Raw genomic sequence first — 17,722 nt, 5'->3', positions numbered from 1 at the left:
TGCCTTTCTGACTAGACCAAGCTAGACTGACTGGCTGGTGATGAAACTCAGATCTTTATCCTCTTTGGAGTCGTTATCAGAGCTACTGATGTCCATGGCTCTTTGTGTTCCGATGTTTAGCAACGCCCGTCGTTATCAGAGGTATTGATATGCGTGGCTCTTTGTGATCCAATGTTAAGCAGCGACGGTCGTTGGGGGTGTTAGTTTCGACTTGTTAGACAGACTGCTGAGTCTTGTCCTGCGGAGTTTGGCCTTCTGTGTTGGGCCATCCGTTTGTTTAGTGGTTGTTTGGTTTCTCCTATGTATAGGTCAGTGCAAGCCTCATTGCATTGTACAGCATACACCAGTTTGCTTTTCTGGGTGTGTGGTACACGGTCTTTGGACCAACCGGGTGAGCGATGAGGAGAAAAGGAACAGAAGGAATAACATAGTCATCCCGTATGTTTCTGGGGTCTTCGAGAAACTCGGGAGAATTTTTAACAAACACCGCATCCGGGAAACTTCAAACCCAGCAATACACTCCGACAAAGACTGGTTCATCCCAAAGACCGTGTACCACACAACCAAAAAAGCAATCTGGTGTATGCTGTACAATGCAATGAGGATTGCACTGACCTATACATAGGAGAAATCAAACAACCACTACACAAAAGGATGGCCCAACACAGAAGGCCAAACTCCTCAGGACAAGACTCAGCAGTTTATCTACACCTAAAGGAGAAGACACACTCCTTCGAGGACAGCAACGTACACATTTTGGACAGGGAAGATAGAGGGTTTGAAAGAGGGGTGAAGGAAGCCATCCATGCGAAACTGGAAAAACCATCCCTCAACAGAGGAAGAGGTCTCCGACACCACCTATCTCCCACTTACAATGCCGTCCTTTCATCTCTACCCAGGAGACTCAAGAAGCCTAGCCTCCAAGAACAACAATCGGTCACTAACGGCTCCAACGACTCTCATGACCACTGAATGGGGCACTAACGAAGTCGAAACTAACACCCCCAACGACCGTCGCTGCTTAACATCGGATCACAAAGGGCCACGCATATCAATACCCCTGATAACGACGGGTGTTGCTAAACATCGGAACACAAAGAGCCATGGACATCATTAGCTCTGATAACGACACCAAAGAGGATAAATATCTGAATTTCATCACCAGCCAGTCAGACTAGCTTGGTCTAGTCAGAAAGGCATGAACTGATGAAGCCTCTTGGATGAGAGGCGAAACGTCTTCACGGATATATACCAAGTCCAGTTGCACTCGATTCAATTCCTTTGGATGTTCAGTACTTACTTTGCTTCCAGATATAGCAAAGGCAGTTCCAAACTCAATAGCAGCTCCAAGGCTATTGTTGTAAATGCCAAGGCAGGGAGCTTCTACAGATACCCAAGCTGACTTTGATGGAGTGTCTGAGGGAGGGGGGATAGCCCAATACTTCTTACAGAAGTCATACAAACACTCTTATTTTGTCATACATGCCTACATAGGTCTGGTGGTCCTACATCACAGCATTATTCAAGGTGGTTCTTCGGTCATTCTTAGTTCATAAAATGATTACTAAGATAAATCATTTCACTCTACAAACTCCTTCATACAACAGTCATCTAAAAGCACTACCAGTAATCTAGCCCATTTCCTCAACAGTATAGCTGATCAAATTATATATCCAACTGTTTCCTTCTATCACTTTTTATTCTGCTTGGCTTTAGCAATTCACAAGTCAGAGCAGATTAATAAGGACAATTTGAATACAGTAAAAGGGAGTTCAGGCTTTTACTACTTTATTAATCCCCATGGGGAAAGTCTTTGTCTGCACTTAACCCATCTTAGCTGTGTAGCTAGGAGCAGTGGGCAGCCACTGGGGACCAACGCCAGTTCGTCTTGCCATGCCTCTGTCAGGGGCACAGACAGGAGTATTAACCATAACATGCATGTCTTTATGATGGTGGGGGAAACCCGAGCACCCGGAGAAAACCCATCGCAGACACAGGGAGAATATGCAAACTCCACACAGAGGATGACCCCCAGGACCTTCTTGCTGTGAGGCGACAGCGCTAACCACTGGGCCACCGTGCCGCCCAGTGGTGAGCAGCACCAGACTTGCTGTTCTTTGGACATCTTGAGCCTGATGCTGGATGATTGTATTGCCCAAAATAGTTCAGCCCTTGTTCAGTAACTTCTGCTGCCTGATAGCTTTGTTTGTGGAGTGACTGGATGACTGATGGCAGACAGCGCTAGTGTGACAACTTTATACATCCAGCCACAGTGCAGATGTACCTTAATTTGAATCCTCCATCCCTTTCATGGGCTCTTAACTTGTACTCGGGCAGACTGGTACACCACGGTATTTGAGGCCGAGGGCTCATTAAAGGTACAACAATCAGCGTTTGTTGACATGGGGGAAAACCAGTGATTAAGGTTGTCGGCTGTCAACACCAACTCAACCTTATCCGGTTCATTGTATTTATCCGCAGTTCCCCTTTTAGACATTTAGTTGGCCTCTTTTTCCATGGTGACTTACACGAAGAGCAACAACAGGTGTGAACTTAATGGCCCGGCTCGCAGCCATTACAAACAGGCGGCAGCAAATGGTCCAGAGCTGAGAGCCATGGTTTGGCAGCAAGATACCCGCAGAATGACCACGTCAGACTGAAGCGCTCCAGAGAGGTATTAAAATAACTGCTAAGAAGAAAACTTGGGGGCGCTCCACTGGCTCACCTGGTAGAGTGCGTACCACATAAGACTGAGTCCTTACCGCAGCGGCCTGGGTTTGAATCCGGCTCAGGCCCTTTGCTGCATGTCATCCTCTCTCTCTCTCCTCTTTTTTCCCCGTCTCTATCACCATCCAGTAAAGGTGGAAAATTGCAACAAAAAAAGAAGAGAAATTGAAGAGGTTTAGTGAAGGAGCGTATCAGAACAAGAAGAGGAGGTAGGAGAGAGGATTTAGTTTGGTAGATAATAGAATAGAACACTCTTTATTAGTGTTTTGTACATACATACAAATGAAATTTACTCTCTGCATTTAACCCATCCTAGCTGTGTAGCTAGGAGCAGCGGGCAGCCGCCGTGCCGCACTCGAGGACCAACTCCAGTTCGTCTTGCCATTGCCTTGCTCAGGGGCACAGCAGTGGCGGCTGGTGCTAAAAATGTTGGGGGGGGGGCGCAATTTACCTTGACGCAGCACACCTGACAGCTGCTTTAATGTCCACACAGAGTTATTAAGAAGGACAATGTAGCCCATAGATTTTATCTGGGCTCGTAGACGGTGGATGATTGGCAGTGGAGACGGGGCATCGTGGTGGGTTTGAACATGATTGACCGCTACGAGAATTGTCCAATCACATTAGCTAAAAAAACATTAAAACAATACCAATTCGCTGCCAATAAAAGTGGGAGTGTCTGGGGCGCACATAACTGCACCCCATGGGAAATCTAAAGAAACCAATCAGACAGCAGCCTCAGGTCACCTGCTCGCCACAAGTTTGAGGGCTTATATAAGGTATCGTTTGGCCGGCGCCCCTATATTTATTCAGACAGAAATCAACCAAATACGATTTGGAACCAATATTTAATGGGTGCTGACAGGAGCTCACAGACTGAAAAACACGTCTATTTCATAATTATTTGCATTATACAACTAAATTATATTTAACATGATATTTGAAGGGGCAGCGCCCTGTTCTGGCTAGCCACCACTGGGGCACAGACAGGAGTATTAACCCTAACATGCATGTCTTTTTTGATGGTGGGAGAAAACCAGAGTGCCCGAAGGAAACCCACACAGAGAACATGCAAGCTCCACACAGAAAGGACCTGGGATGGCCTGGGGTTAGAACCCAGGACCTTCTTGCTGTGAGGCAACAGCGCTAGCCACTTGGCCACCATGCTGCCCAAATATAAATAAATAGAAAAAGATTTTAGCCTTCAATGATTGACATGAGAGCTCAAACTCACTGTTAGCAGTACATATAATATAATGGTAGGGACTCTACGGTAAAATGGGCCTATACACATTGGTTCCTGACAGCTATGCGGTGCTTGCTGGACCATTGCACGTGCACGCAAACAGACATACACATACACGTACACAAAAAACCAAACCGCATGTGCCCACATACGGACTAGAAACCGGAAGGGATTTGGACATTGTGTCCACCGCTCACTGTTCAGCACAGGAACAGGATGGAAAAACTGCTTTGGCCAGAGCTGATAAACACACACACACACACACACACACACACACACACACACACACACACACACACACACACACACACACACACACACACACACACACACACACACACACACACACACCTTAGTGGAGCTTGGCATCCACTAAGGTGTGCTATTCTCCCATTCTACCTCTCGCAGAGATCCATCTGCTCCCCCTGCAGGAGAAGACACAATTCTTGCTCTCTCTTTCTCTCTCTCTCCCTCTCTCTCCCTCTCCCTCTCTCTCTTTCTCCATCTCTCTGTCTCTCTCTCTCTCTTTCCCTTTTTGTTTCCCAAAGCTTCAGCATCTCTCCTGCCGGTGACGAAGTGAGATGTTGGAATGAATAGAGGGGAGATAAGAGAGAGAGAGAGAGAGAGAGAGAGAGAGAGAGAGAGAGAGAGAGAGAGAGAGAGAGAGAGAGAGAGAGAGAGAGAGAGAGAGAGAGAGAGAGAGAGAGAGGGGAGTGAGGACCGATAGATATTCACAAGGCTGTGTGTGGTCATACTGTGTAAACGGCGCAGCAGAAAAAGATGGTTTCAACCATTTTTCATCCCATCAGAGGAGAGGAGGAGGAGGAGGGTGAGAATGGGGTTGACCCGAGGATGGGGGCGTGCGTGCACGTGTGAATGAATGTATGTGCTTGTGGGGTTGCGTCTGCGCGTGTGCATTTATCATGAGAGACGGCATTTTGTCTGTGTGTGGTGGGGGTGGGGGGTGGGGGAGATAGGGGGCCGATGCAATTTAGTTCTGCTCTGTTTGGCAATGCATCAGTGAACATTTTCTCTTCCTCTATCTCTACCTCTCTCCATCTCCTCACTCGTTCTCTTAACACTCGCTCTTACTATCTGACGCACATGCACACACACACACACACGCACGCACACACACACACACCCCTGTATCTCACTCTTTCTCTTCTCTTGCCCTGTCAACCCATCATCACATAAATCCACACTTCCCTGTCGTTGAGACCGAGGGGTTCAGGTTGTCGGTCCAATTCCACTGGGGTTGGTTTGCTAGGTGGGGTTGATGGGGATCCCTAGGCGGTGCAGACAGCAGAGGTCGGGAGGGCTCAATTTGCCCTTAATTCAGAATATACTGTGCAAAACTGCAACTTGTTCACAGGCAACAGAGTATTTATTCATAATGACGTCATACCGGACTCGACATGATCCTATTGTGAGGAGGAGTTGGTTACCCGCCCCCCTAGAAGCATTTTATTATATTCCACCAGCAACACGGAGGAGCGAGAAAACAGTACATCTTGTAGTAGAGATGGTGCGTCCGGGGGAGGTCTCACTTAAGGAGTGGACCGAGTTGAATGAGCTTGGCCCTCAAGTCCCTGTAGACATACACCTTGAGAACCGCTGGGGGAGAAATGGCTGAGCGCCGGCTCAGTGCTGTCACGGGTGACATGTTCAGGCGTCGTGACATGACATGACGAGAGACGACAAGCTGCACCGTGTGAAGGGGTTCAAAAGGTGGTAAGGTGTCAGGGAAAGCGACGGTGACAGGAAGAGGTAGGGGTTAAGGTCGGGGTACTGGAGGGGAGCTAAAACATGAGGGGGATAAGGATAAATAGATGGGGGGGGGGTTAGGAGAAGGAGTGATTTAAAGGGCTGTGGGAGGGTAGGCAAGTAAAGAGCAAGTGGGGATATGTTTCTTGTCAGGTGGGGGGTGGGGTGGGGTGGGGGAGTACAGCAGATGTAATGTCTGGAACCCATATCACACGAATACAAAGAGGATTACCCCCACCCCACACACACACACACATACACGCTGCATGCACCCCCACAAACATTCGATCTATATTTAACTATATATATATATATATATATATATATAGAGAGAGAGAGAGAGAGAGAGAGAGAGAGAGAGAGAGAGAGAGAGAGAGAGAGAGAGAGAGAGAGAGAGCGAGAGCGAGAGAGCGACTCTATGGAAACAGTATCCAAAACTGCTAACACACTCAAGCCATTGCGTAAAATAGAGCATATTGACTTTCTGTGACAACAGATGCCACACAAATCCCCAACCCAGACCAATTCCATACAAACCATGAGGCTATTTATATTGGCAGGTATGTTATGAGGAAGAGGTACCCTCTTATTACACGGTCACACAAAGACTATACATACATACACACACACACACACACACACACACACACACACACACACACACACACATATATATATATAGTGTGTGTATGTATAATATATATACAGCGTATGTATGTATACATATATTTAAATAGTTTTATACGTGTGTGTGTATGTATATATATATATATATAATATATATATATATATATATATATATATATATATATAATGTGTGTGTGTGTGTGTGTGTGTGTGTGTGTGTGTGTGTGTGTGTGTGTGTGTGTGTGTGTGTTAGTGCACTCGCGTGCCGCCCACCGCCTCGCGGCCAAAGCAGAAGGCTTACCGGACTCATTTTAAACCTCGTCTGCAGACCTTGGCTGGTCGCGCGCATCGCTCTCGGTGCTGCCGGACCAGGTCAGACACACCGACACAGGACCGACACAGCACCGACACAGCACCGGGCGGTACGATGGGACCGAGCCCAAGGCGTTAACGGTCCAGAGGCTCTGCGGAGGAGGGGACAAAACGTTGGCGGGGGATCACGGCGACATGGCTCAAACGGGCAACATTTGAACTTTGAGGATCCGCCGCTCGTTTAGATTATACGAAGGCTGACTCTCCACCGAAGCTCTCCGTCTCTGCAAGATTAGAAAAATAATAATAATCAACAGAAAAAGGGAAGTGGCTGGAGTTTGTACTGGTCTGACTGGGAGAGTTGAGGAATGGCGCGCGGTGACAGTAGGTGGGGATCCTGGCAGGTGCTACTGACCATCTCAATGATCGTTATGCCTCTCTCTGCTCACGGTAAGTCCACTGCACCACAGTCCCGCCCTGTGTGTGTGTGTGTGTGTGTGTGTGTGTGTGTGTGTGCTTGTGTGTGTTTGTGTCTATATATATATATATATATATATATTGACTCACTTGATTTTATATATATATACATAAAATCAAGTGAGTCAAGTAAATTCTTTGTGAGACAGTAAAAGCCTGTTTCATGCCATAAGCAATCATCAGCAATGGTTCTCTCTCTCACACACACACACACACACACACATGTATATATATAATGTATAGTATGTGTGTGTCTGTGCGGGTGCGCGCGCATATGTCTTCGTGTTTGTGTTTGGTGAGACGAAGCAAACCAAAATCGCACCTCCATATGTTGCGCGTACGGCTTTCGTGTCGGAGACGACTCGCAAACATAATCGCCATGGGCACCGATGTGTAAAGCAACACGGTGGGGGATTCCACGACTAAACGCATAAAAACCCGCGTTTGAGGACGAGACTGTTGCAAACGGGGAGACGGAAATAAAAGTCCGATCTCTTTCTCCCTCCCTCCTTCCCCTGTCTCTTCCCTCCTCCGTGGGAATGCCGGGAGAGAGACGCTAGTCGTCGGTGATAGTCGCGCCGTCGGTTTTAGCCGTGGCGGAAGTCGCGTCCGCCTGTCGGCCCCAGCTGATGCTCGCGCAGGCTGGCTCGCGCGTAGTACCGTGAGAGAGACGCTCCCGTGGACAGACAGCGACCTACAGAGCGCTGCAGCTGCTACGCTCAATGGCGGTCCGAAGACAATGGCCGGATTGATTGATTGATTAATTAAATACTTCCGAGACGTTCAAACCCAATAAGCGCGCCCCCGGAGGCCGGGTGGACGGAGCACCTGCTGCATCTTTAATGTTCTCCGTCGACACGGACATAAAACCCCAAAACCCAGCTGGATCAAATGTCACAAGGCTTACCGCCGGTGCCGGTCCATTTCTCCACGTACACGCGCGCACGCGCGCGCGGAGTATGAGGCTGGTTGTACCGCCGAGGCAAAGTAACGGCGCTGCCCAGCAACAGGGTGACAGAGGGCACACAGACAAACAGAATGGACATTAGCTTATTTCTATTATTTCTTTGGCTGCCTAGCAAAGTTACGGGGATAACTGTAGAGGAGTGATTTTTTTTTCTTTTTTTTCTGGAAAATATTCTTCTCCCTCTTGACACCAATAATCCATCACCGGTGCACCACTCATTAAATGACGAATGGTGCTCAGATTCACGTATAGGTACCCCCCCCCCCCGTCGGCTACCAGAAGATTTGAAAAAGAACTAATGCCAGTGCAGAATTAATGAATGGAGTGTGGGCCAGCAGACGATGCCTACACATCAAGCATGAACAGATTAAAAGAGGGGACGTGCGTGCACGCGGGCACGTGGAAAAGACAACAGCATGTGGAGAAGGTCCCGCTACACGGGTGTCTTGCTGTGCGCGCGCGATTGTCCAGTCACTGTATACCGCAGAGCCATCTGCCCTGTAGCTCCGCAAAGCTACGATATGTCACAAAGGATCAGATCAGCCTGTCTCACTCCCTCTCGCCGTCTCCTTGTCTCTCTCTCTCTCTCTGTATCTATATCTCTCATACACAAATACACGCACAAATATCCCCACGTGCACGCGCACACACATGCACACACTCAGCAGGAAGGAGTGAGAACTCGCCTCTGTACCGAGCGAGAGAGAGGTGACATGCATGCAGGCAGTGATTAGAGAACCCAATTAGGGGTTGATCATTAAAGACAAATTAGCGATACTTAATGGGGGGGTTGTCATTGGGTGTGGTTATAGTGTGGTCCTCTGCTCTGCTGCTTCTATTGTGAAATATACGTAATGTACATGCATGTTGATATAGTTGCTTATAGAAGCAGGTGCGGACAAACACAGGACACCTTCCTGTAATCCTGTTCTACCTAACCTGCTGGGACGTGAAGTCTGCTTTGACAGTTCAGTTTTTGACCATCGCCATGACCTCAGGAGGACCATTTTGTCAGGACATGATTAGCATCATGCCAGGGGTGAGGCATTGAGACAAAATTCCTCGGCTTCTCCTCAGCTGAAAATCTAACTGAACGTACGTGCGTGTGTCTTACTCTTGTAATGTGTGCGTGTCCTTCTCTGATACGTCTCCCATCCACCCGCAGGATGCAGCATCCGAGTCCCAACTAGCCATGAATTGATGCATTGAACCTTATGAGGGGCCTCAAGGGGATGAGATTTTTAATCAGTGTCAATCAATAGAGGGTGTGAGTCCCTCTGTCAGTCTGTCTGTCGTTTTCTCCCGCGTTCTGCCTCTCTCCATTGCTCTCGGTTTCTCCGTTTCTGCCCGCCAAGCAGCATGCCAATTGGAAGAGCATTTTCATAGAAACGTGTTTGTCATAAAATGACTGGCAAGATAGATGGAGAGGAAAAAGAGAGGAGAGAAGGAGAGAGAGAGAGAGAAAGAGAACACAGGACTCTCTGTCTCTCCGCTGACTCCTGCTCCCCGCTCCTCCTTTCAACATGGTACCTCTTTACATTTCACCATGGCAACAGCAGCGCGCGCGCGTGTGAAGTAAATCGCATGGTTCCTCAGCCGCCGCTGGTCTTCGTGACTTGAGGCACGTTCGGATGGTTTTTGTTATCGGCCCTGAATGAAGTGCCAGACGCTGAATGGCACCGTTGCCATCAAACAAGCCGAACGCGGCGATCTCATTGGACGCGACGAATCCAGGGCGGCGGTGGGAGAACGCGCGCCAAGCCAAGTATTTGGCGGAATTTGGCTGTTCTCACAGGCACAACAGGGCAACGGAAACACGTGTCCACACGAGTAGGCGTGTGTGTGTGTGTGTGTGTGTGTGTGTGTGTGTGTGTGTGTGTGTGTGTGTGTGTGTGTGTGTCTCAGAGTTTCCCCTGCAGATAATTGAGATTGTAAGAACGTTGCAAACTATAAAACTACACGTCAAAGTTCTTCTTTCTCTTTCTTTCCCCCTCTCTTTCTCGATCGCAGTCCTGTCTCTCTGGCGACCAGTGAGTCAGTCAGTAAGTCACTGAGTCAGTAAATTTGTCAGATGGTCTGTCATTCTCTTTTTTTTCTGGCTGGTCAGCCTCAAACATATAGCTCTAAATCCTAATCTAATCCTCGCCCTGACTCGGTCACCAGAGCACATTAGTCGATCGTCGTGCCTAATCCCACATATCCACAGGCTGATCACCGGATAGGCTCCGACGCTCTTCCTGACTTCCATCAATAAATCAGCTTGGGAATGAATGAACCCTCGTTAACAGATTTTCTGGGATCCCAAATTTTTTTTTGACTCAAATCTGAGTTTGCATTTATTATAAGGAGCGGTGGCGATAAATTCAGATTTAAGGAGGAAGATGAGTCTTCAGATGAATTTGTAGATTAATTTGGGAACCCCATTTTCAGCACTCTTTTACCCAGTTTGTGGGCATCAACAACAATAAAAGACACCATATTGAATCTATTTATGGCTAAAAATAGTGAGAATCTACTGCTGGATTACCTGAAATTTTTTTTTGATGTATTTCTGATTTCTCCCAATTTAGTGGCCAATCGATCCCTATTTTAATTCAAACACCCACCCTCGTCCTGCATGCATTCGCCATCTGCATCTCTCCGGCCGGCAGTCTCGAAGGAGACACCTCCCCACTTTCGTGACAAGGTGAATCCAGGTCGAACCACTGCTTTTCCTGACACACACAGAGACGCATTCATGTGACGAACACAAGCCGACTCCGCCCCCCTCCCGAAGACAGCGCTGCCAATTATTGCTGCTTCATCGAGTCCGGCCATAGCCGGATCTGACGAGACCGGGGCGCAAACCCCGGTCCCCAGTGGGCAACTGCCTCGACACAAAGCCGATGCTTAGACCGCTACACCACCGCGGACTGGATTGCCTGAAATGTTTGATAGAGGTTAAGTGTGAGGGTTGTGCACTAGCGGCATTCCGGGAGGTCAAGTTGTGAGAGTACAAACTGTCCCGAATGACGAACAAATTACGACAATACTCTTCCATGTTGTGCAAGACAATACACACTCTCGCTCCAAGTTGTCATGTTTCATTTTCATTTTGCGTCGTTTAAAGGTGCCATTAACGTCTTGTCATCTCTGACAGGGAGGCACGCATTGGCCACGGCCCACCGGCGACATCATCATCGCAACCAGTCATCGATTAACAAGGAGGACTTCGGCACCAGGATGCTGATCAGCGACGACTCAGCGGAGAGAGACCACCTTATCGGAGCCGGGCCGGGGCTCGGCGCAGGACTTCCGGTCAGCGGCGCCAGTCGTCATCGCTCTCATAAACACGTCCAGCTGGACTTCTCGGAGGACGACGGACCAATGGGCGAAGAGCTTACTGCGGGAGGGGCGGGCTCAGACCAGACCAGCAACGCCATGTCCGATGACGTCATCACCGTAGAGTTCCACAGCCCCGCCCCCGACACCATGCCGATGTCCGATGTCTCCCTGGGCTGGCCCAAAGCCCTGCAGCCCCAGCAGCAGAAGGGGGCGGACCCCACTGCATGGACGCTCTCCGACTTCTATGACTACCTCTCACCTGACGATGACCTCTCCGCCTTGGATACGACCCCCGATCCGGACCCTTCTCCGTCGCCCCCGGCCGACATGGAAGATGAGAACCCGCTCATGGTTGGTTCTCCTGCGGTCCCTGACAACGAGACGCCCGACGGAGACGGTGGACCCTTGCCCACTTCGCCTATGCCAGGCCTCGACAGGGGTCAGGGGTTAGGTTTGGGGGGCGCCGTGGGGCTTGATGGCTGCAGGTTGGGCTTTGTGCGTTCTGGGCCAGGGGTGTGTGTTTCCCAGTGTGATCTGGATCCAAATTTCTGCTTCAACGGAGGGGTGTGTACCGTGGTGGCAGGAATGGGAGCTTTCTGCAGGTGAGGTGAACACTTGGGAGTTTTCCGATGGAAAAATCGGGATGGGTTCATTGTTGAAGGCTGTGATTTTGAGGGAACTGCGCTGGTCATTCTGTTATTTATTGAGTTCAGTAACTTGGCCATAGAAGTGTCCCTTCATTCACCAAGCTCCTGATACGGTTCTGATGCAGACTTTATTTTATTTTTCCCTTGAAAACTCATTTGCATGTGGGTTCTTGGTGTTTGGAGGCGGACTGGTGAACAGTAATGTAGCGGGGTTTCAACAGCCCCATTTGTCTTGGTGGGATGAGTATTCATGTTTTTGTTCTCTGGGACAATAGATAAGATTAGGGCTGGGTTCAGACAAACCCCTCGTTGCCTCAGTGCACACACACACACACACACACACACACACACACACACACAGATAGCGGGGTGGCTTAATGTGTCACAAAGGTTCGTCAAGATCCCAGCAGGGTTGCAAAGGGATTAGGAGTTTTTTGGGTAAGGGGGAGAATGTGTGTGTGTGTGTGTGTGTGTGTGTGTGTGTGTGTGTGTGTGTGTGTGTGTGTGTGTGTGTGTGTGTGTGTAGACTGTGGAATACTGATCTAGATGCATTCATGCACACACATAGACACACACACACGTGCGCACACACAAGCACACACAAACACATACAGAAAGAGTGAGCAAGACAATAGTATAATAGTGACACGAAGAACATGAAGACACACAAATGGCGCTCACAAGAATACACAAAGAGACATGTACACACACAGGCCTTTAAAGCACCATCTGTTCTGGCATGCAGCCTTGCTGTAAGCTTAGGGGTTAGCTGCTTCTCACCTTGTCATACCTGCTGAGTAATAGCACACACACACACACACACACACACACACACACACACACACACACACACACACACACACACACACATTAGGGTTGACAGCGGCTCAGGAGCATGTCGTCTGGTGACTGGAGGGTTGCCGGTTCGATCCTCGGCTCCTTCTTGCAAAAATGTCAAGGTGTCCCTGTGCAAAGCCCCTAACTGCTCCTGATGAGCTGGTTGGTGCCTTGCATGGCGGACACTGCCCTCAGTGTATATGTGTGTGTGTATGTGTGTGCGTGCGTGTGCGTGCGTGAGGGAATGTGAGGCATTAATGATTGTAAAGCACTTTGAGTGGCTGTTGTAACTAGAACAGTGCTATATAAATGCAATCAATTAACCATTTAACCATTTACACACACACACACACACACACTCACTCACTCACTCACACAAACACACACACACACAAACACACATGCTATCACACAAAAATAAACAGACATGCATGCGCCTGCATGTCACATGCACACCGACACATACTTATCCTCTGATCTTATTAAGGTGCAGGCTGCGGTCTGAGTCCCTGCCCTCTGCCGGCTGTGTTCACCTCCGTCACTGTGGTCAGGCCTCTTTCACTGTACGTGTGATCAGCACGCCGCCGCAGAGGAGCTACCGCCATGTTGAAGCACGACGCCTCTCGTGAATATCACTCGCTAAGTCTGAAGAGAAGGAAGGTCAACACTGACCGAGCACAAAACCGAGAGGGGTTAAGCTTATCTTTATCACATCAAAACGTTTAATGAAGGGCGTCCGGGTAGCGTGGCGGTCTGTTCCGCTGGGATCGCCGGTTCGAGTCCACGTGTTGCCTCCGGCTTGGTCGGGCGTCCCTACAGACACAATTGGCCGTGTCTGCGAGCGGGAAGCCGGGTGTGGGTATGTGTCCTAGCCGCTGCTCCAGCGTCTTCTCTGGGCAACTGGGTGGGAAGAGCGTGATCCTCCCACGCGCTGCGTCCCCCTGGTGAAACTCCTCACTGTCAGGTGAAAAGAAGCGACTGGCGACTCCACATGTATCAGAGGAGACATGTGGTCGTCTGCAGCCCTCCCCGGGTCGGCACAGCGGGTGGAGCAGCGACCGGGACGGCTCGGAAGAGTGGGGTAATTGGCGGGATACAACTGGGGAGAAAAAAAGGGGGGGGGACTTTGAATGAAGGCCAAAATGGCTGCCTAGTCTACCCTTACTGTTTCTGGTCCATCTTTGGTGGAATTTCAATTGACCATCTCTTGCTTTCTGTCACTTTGTTTTTGTTTTTTGTTTTCCTTCCCCCTCTCTGTGGCCTGTCCTCGTCTGTCTCTCTCTTGACCCGTCTCTCCCTCCAAACCAGGTGCAATGTGCAGGACTATATCTGGAACAAGGGCACACGTTGTGATTGGGCTGTCACAGAGTTCCAGGTGATGTGTGTCGTAGTGGCCGTGGCCTCCCTGGTGCTCCTCCTCCTCTCATGATCATCGTCTTCTTCGCCAAGAGGCTGCACCGCCTTAAGAACGAGAACAAACGCCTCCGCAAACGCAGGTGTGTATATATGTCCTTGAGCAAAATGTGGAAATGGTCCTCTATTGGGTTTGTGTATTTGTGTGGCAGTGGTGGTGGTGGGGGGGGGGTACATGGGTGAGTAATTTGACAGCGGATGCGTGTGTGTGTGTGTGTGTGTGTGTGTGTGTGTGTGTGTGTGTGTGTGTGTGTGTATGCGTGCAATTTCCAGTCATTCTATCGGTCGTATAACAGTCCGGTTGTAGAGGATAGGCCAAATGTTGTGCGAGACAGGGTGTCCGGGTAGCGTAGCGGTCTATTCCGTTGCCTACCAACACTGGGATCGCCAGTTCAAATCCCCGTGTTACCTCCGGCTTGGTTGGGCATCCCTACAGACACAATTGGCTGTGTCTGCGGGTGGGAAGCCGGATGTGGGTATGTGTCCTGGTCGCTGCACTAGCGCCTCCTCTGGTCAGTCGGGGTGCCTGTTCAGAGCGGGGGGCGGGGAGAATACCGTGTTCATCCCACGTGCTACGTCCCCTGGCGAAACTCCTCACTGTCAGGTGAAAAGAAGCGGCTGGTGACTCCACATGTATCGCAGGAGGCATGCGGTAGTCTGCAGCCCTCCCCGGATCGGCAGAGGGAGTGGAGCAGCGACCGGGACGGCTCGGAAGAGTGGGGTAATTGAACGGGTGCAACTGGAGAGAAAACGTGTGTGTGGGGGGGGGGGTCCAAAAAAAAATTCATGCAAGACTGAAAAGGCAGTTGAGTCAATGAGCTTGAGAGAAAGAGAGGGAGGGAGTTTGATGGAGAGAGAGAATCAGAGCTACACAGAGGGACGAGGACGAGGGCGAGTGTGGTCAAGTGGCCAGTGGATGGAACAGTGAGAACATCCATTTAATCACATCAAACTAAACTAGGCCAGGCGGAGCGAGTGTGTGTGCCGTGCTGGTGTGTGATGAGTGTGATGATGTAGGTTTAGATAACTGTTTTATATGTTGCTGTGTGTGTGTGTGTGTGTGTGTGTGTGTGTGTGTGTGTGTGTGTGTGTGTGCACGCTTACGTACGTGCAAACATCTGTTCATTGCATCCATACGAACAGTGCATGTGCGTCTGTGTACACTTGCCTTTGCGTGTGCATGTCCTTGCGGTTGTGTGCTTGCACGTTGTGACCCATATCCGGCGGTCTCGCCCCAAGGCTCCCTGCTCCAGCCCTGCTAAGCGAGCTCTCGAGGATGAGGGCAAGACGAGAGCGTGGGGAGGAGGTTCTGCTCACGTGGGGGGGGGGGGGGTTGTAACATAAATGGTCTTTGATCGCACGACTCTTGTCTCTGACCCCCGCAGTAAGTACCGCCCTCAGAGCGGCGAGCCGCAGACGGACGGCCTGTCGGTGTCCACGACGGCGGACGGCTCGCAGCCAAACGTAAGGAAACTGTGTGACACCCCCCCACCCCCCTTCCCAAGCTCACGCCCACAACCTGGCGTACTATGACAACATTATCTGTCAGGTATGCCCAGCCTCTCCTCTCGTCTTCTTTCCTGTCCTCTCTTCCTCCGCTCTGCCTCTTTCTCACTTTGTCATGTGTGTGTGTGTGTGTGTGTGTGTGTGTGTGTGTGTGTGTGTGTGTGTGTGTTCCCCCCCCCCCTCACTGCTGTGTGCTCTTAACAGTCCATCTCTCTACTCCTCCTCTCTCCTCCTCTCCGTCCGACTCTCCCCTCTTTCTTTTCTCTGTCTGTCTGCGCTGTCCTTTTTGTTCTCGTGTCTTTCCTCTAATTTATCTTTCTCTTTTTGCCTCATTCTGCTCATCGTGTGCACTGGCCTCCCCTGTGCTGTGCTGTTCTGTCCGTTCGAGCTGAAGTTGCATTTGTCTGTACCTGTCAGTTGGTGTGTGTGCCTGACTGACTGTGTGTGCCTGAACTGAACTAACGGATAACACCCAACAGCTGACTTAAAAAGACGTTGTCTCGGGGGCGTCCGGGTAGCGTAGCGGTCTATTCCGTTGCCTACCAGCACGGGGATCGGCGGTTCGAATCCCCATGTTACCTCCGGCTTGGTCGGGCGTCCCTACAGACACAGTTGGCGGGTGGGAAGCCGGATGTGGGTATGTCTCCTGGTTGCTGCACTAGCGCCTCCTCTGGTTGGTCGGGGCGCCTGTTCAGCGGGGGAGGGGGAACCGGGGGGAATAGCGTGATCCTCCCACGCGCTACGTCCCCCCTGGTGAAACGCCTCACTGTCAGGTGAAAAGAAGCGGCTGGTGACTCCACATGTATGGGAGGAGGCATATGGTAGTCTGCAGCCCTCCCCGGATCGGCGGAGCGGGTGGAGCAGCGACCGGGACGGCTCGGAAGAGTGGGGTAATTGGCTGGGTACAATTGGGGAGAAAAAGGGGGGAAAAGCAAAAAAAAAAAAAAAGATGTTTCACACAAACACGCACGCATGCGCAGACACACACATCTCGTTTGCATTGCTACACTGTAAATGTGACAACGTAATTTTCTTTCAGATATGTGCGTGCGTGTATGCATATACGAATGTGTATTTGTGCGCGTGTGTGTGTTCTTGCTAGTGTGTGTGCTTGTGTGTAATTTTGTGTAATGCTTTCACACTCGCTCGTCTCTTGAGAAGCCAACAGTGAGCGGCTATACCTGGGAATATAAGCCCAGAAACCCTTATAACCACTACCAGGTAAGCAGAGCCAGACTGTTCACGCTACCCGTCGCTGCAGTTCTCCTTACTGGCTTTGCTTTGACCCCCCCCTCCCCCCCGCAAGCTACTGATAAATGCCAAATTTGGCTCTCCGCTTGCAACAAACCCTTAACTCCACTCGCCCTGAAAAACAATCCATCCCTAAATCTGCATCTAGCAACAGTATGCCAATTCCGCTATACCTTTAACAATTGCTTATTTTCTATAAACTGCTGAAGTCTTGTCTGCACCCCAGAGGCCGGGAGCCTCGTTACCGCTGTAGTCTCTGCCATAGACGGCCCACTCCTATCGCACCACTCCTGCTCCAACACAAACCTAACTGTGAGACAATCAATGAGAACTAAGCCTCCATTTTAGCTTAACTGCTTGCCCCCCCCCTGCATCCCTCCTGCATAGAGTTCAGTCCCTGTGCAGAAACCAAGGTTCAACAACGCCCCCCCCCCCCCCCCAACTCACCATGATTTGTGCATGTAGTAGCAGGAGGTAAATTGAATTTTGGCAGGATTCCTGTGTGTGTTTCCTGTGTGTGTGTGCGTCTGCACCTCTCTACGTGCTTATGCACATCTGCATCATTTAATGTGTTTGTATCTGCATTGGTATTGATTGTGTGCATACTGGCGATGGAAAACG

At 50.1% G+C, this 17,722-nt stretch overlaps 1 protein-coding gene across 1 annotated transcript in view; it reads left to right on the top strand.

Annotated features, from left to right (window-relative positions):
* Positions 1 to 7,034: 7,034 nt before the first annotated feature.
* Positions 7,035 to 17,722, top strand: part of cspg5b (chondroitin sulfate proteoglycan 5b) — a 16,252-nt gene continuing 5,564 nt past the window's right edge. Inside the window, 7 exon segments of the mRNA XM_056297976.1 lie at positions 7,035 to 7,129; positions 11,263 to 12,049; positions 14,240 to 14,352; positions 14,355 to 14,427; positions 15,730 to 15,835; positions 15,837 to 15,893; positions 17,012 to 17,071. Coding sequence (XP_056153951.1) covers positions 7,048 to 7,129; positions 11,263 to 12,049; positions 14,240 to 14,352; positions 14,355 to 14,427; positions 15,730 to 15,835; positions 15,837 to 15,893; positions 17,012 to 17,071 — 1,278 coding nt within the window. The 5' untranslated portion in view covers positions 7,035 to 7,047.

The sequence above is a fragment of the Lampris incognitus genome, chromosome 18 (assembly GCF_029633865.1).
Source record: "Lampris incognitus isolate fLamInc1 chromosome 18, fLamInc1.hap2, whole genome shotgun sequence".
NCBI lineage: Eukaryota > Metazoa > Chordata > Actinopteri > Lampriformes > Lampridae > Lampris > Lampris incognitus.
This window is presented reverse-complemented; position numbering and strand designations above follow the sequence as displayed.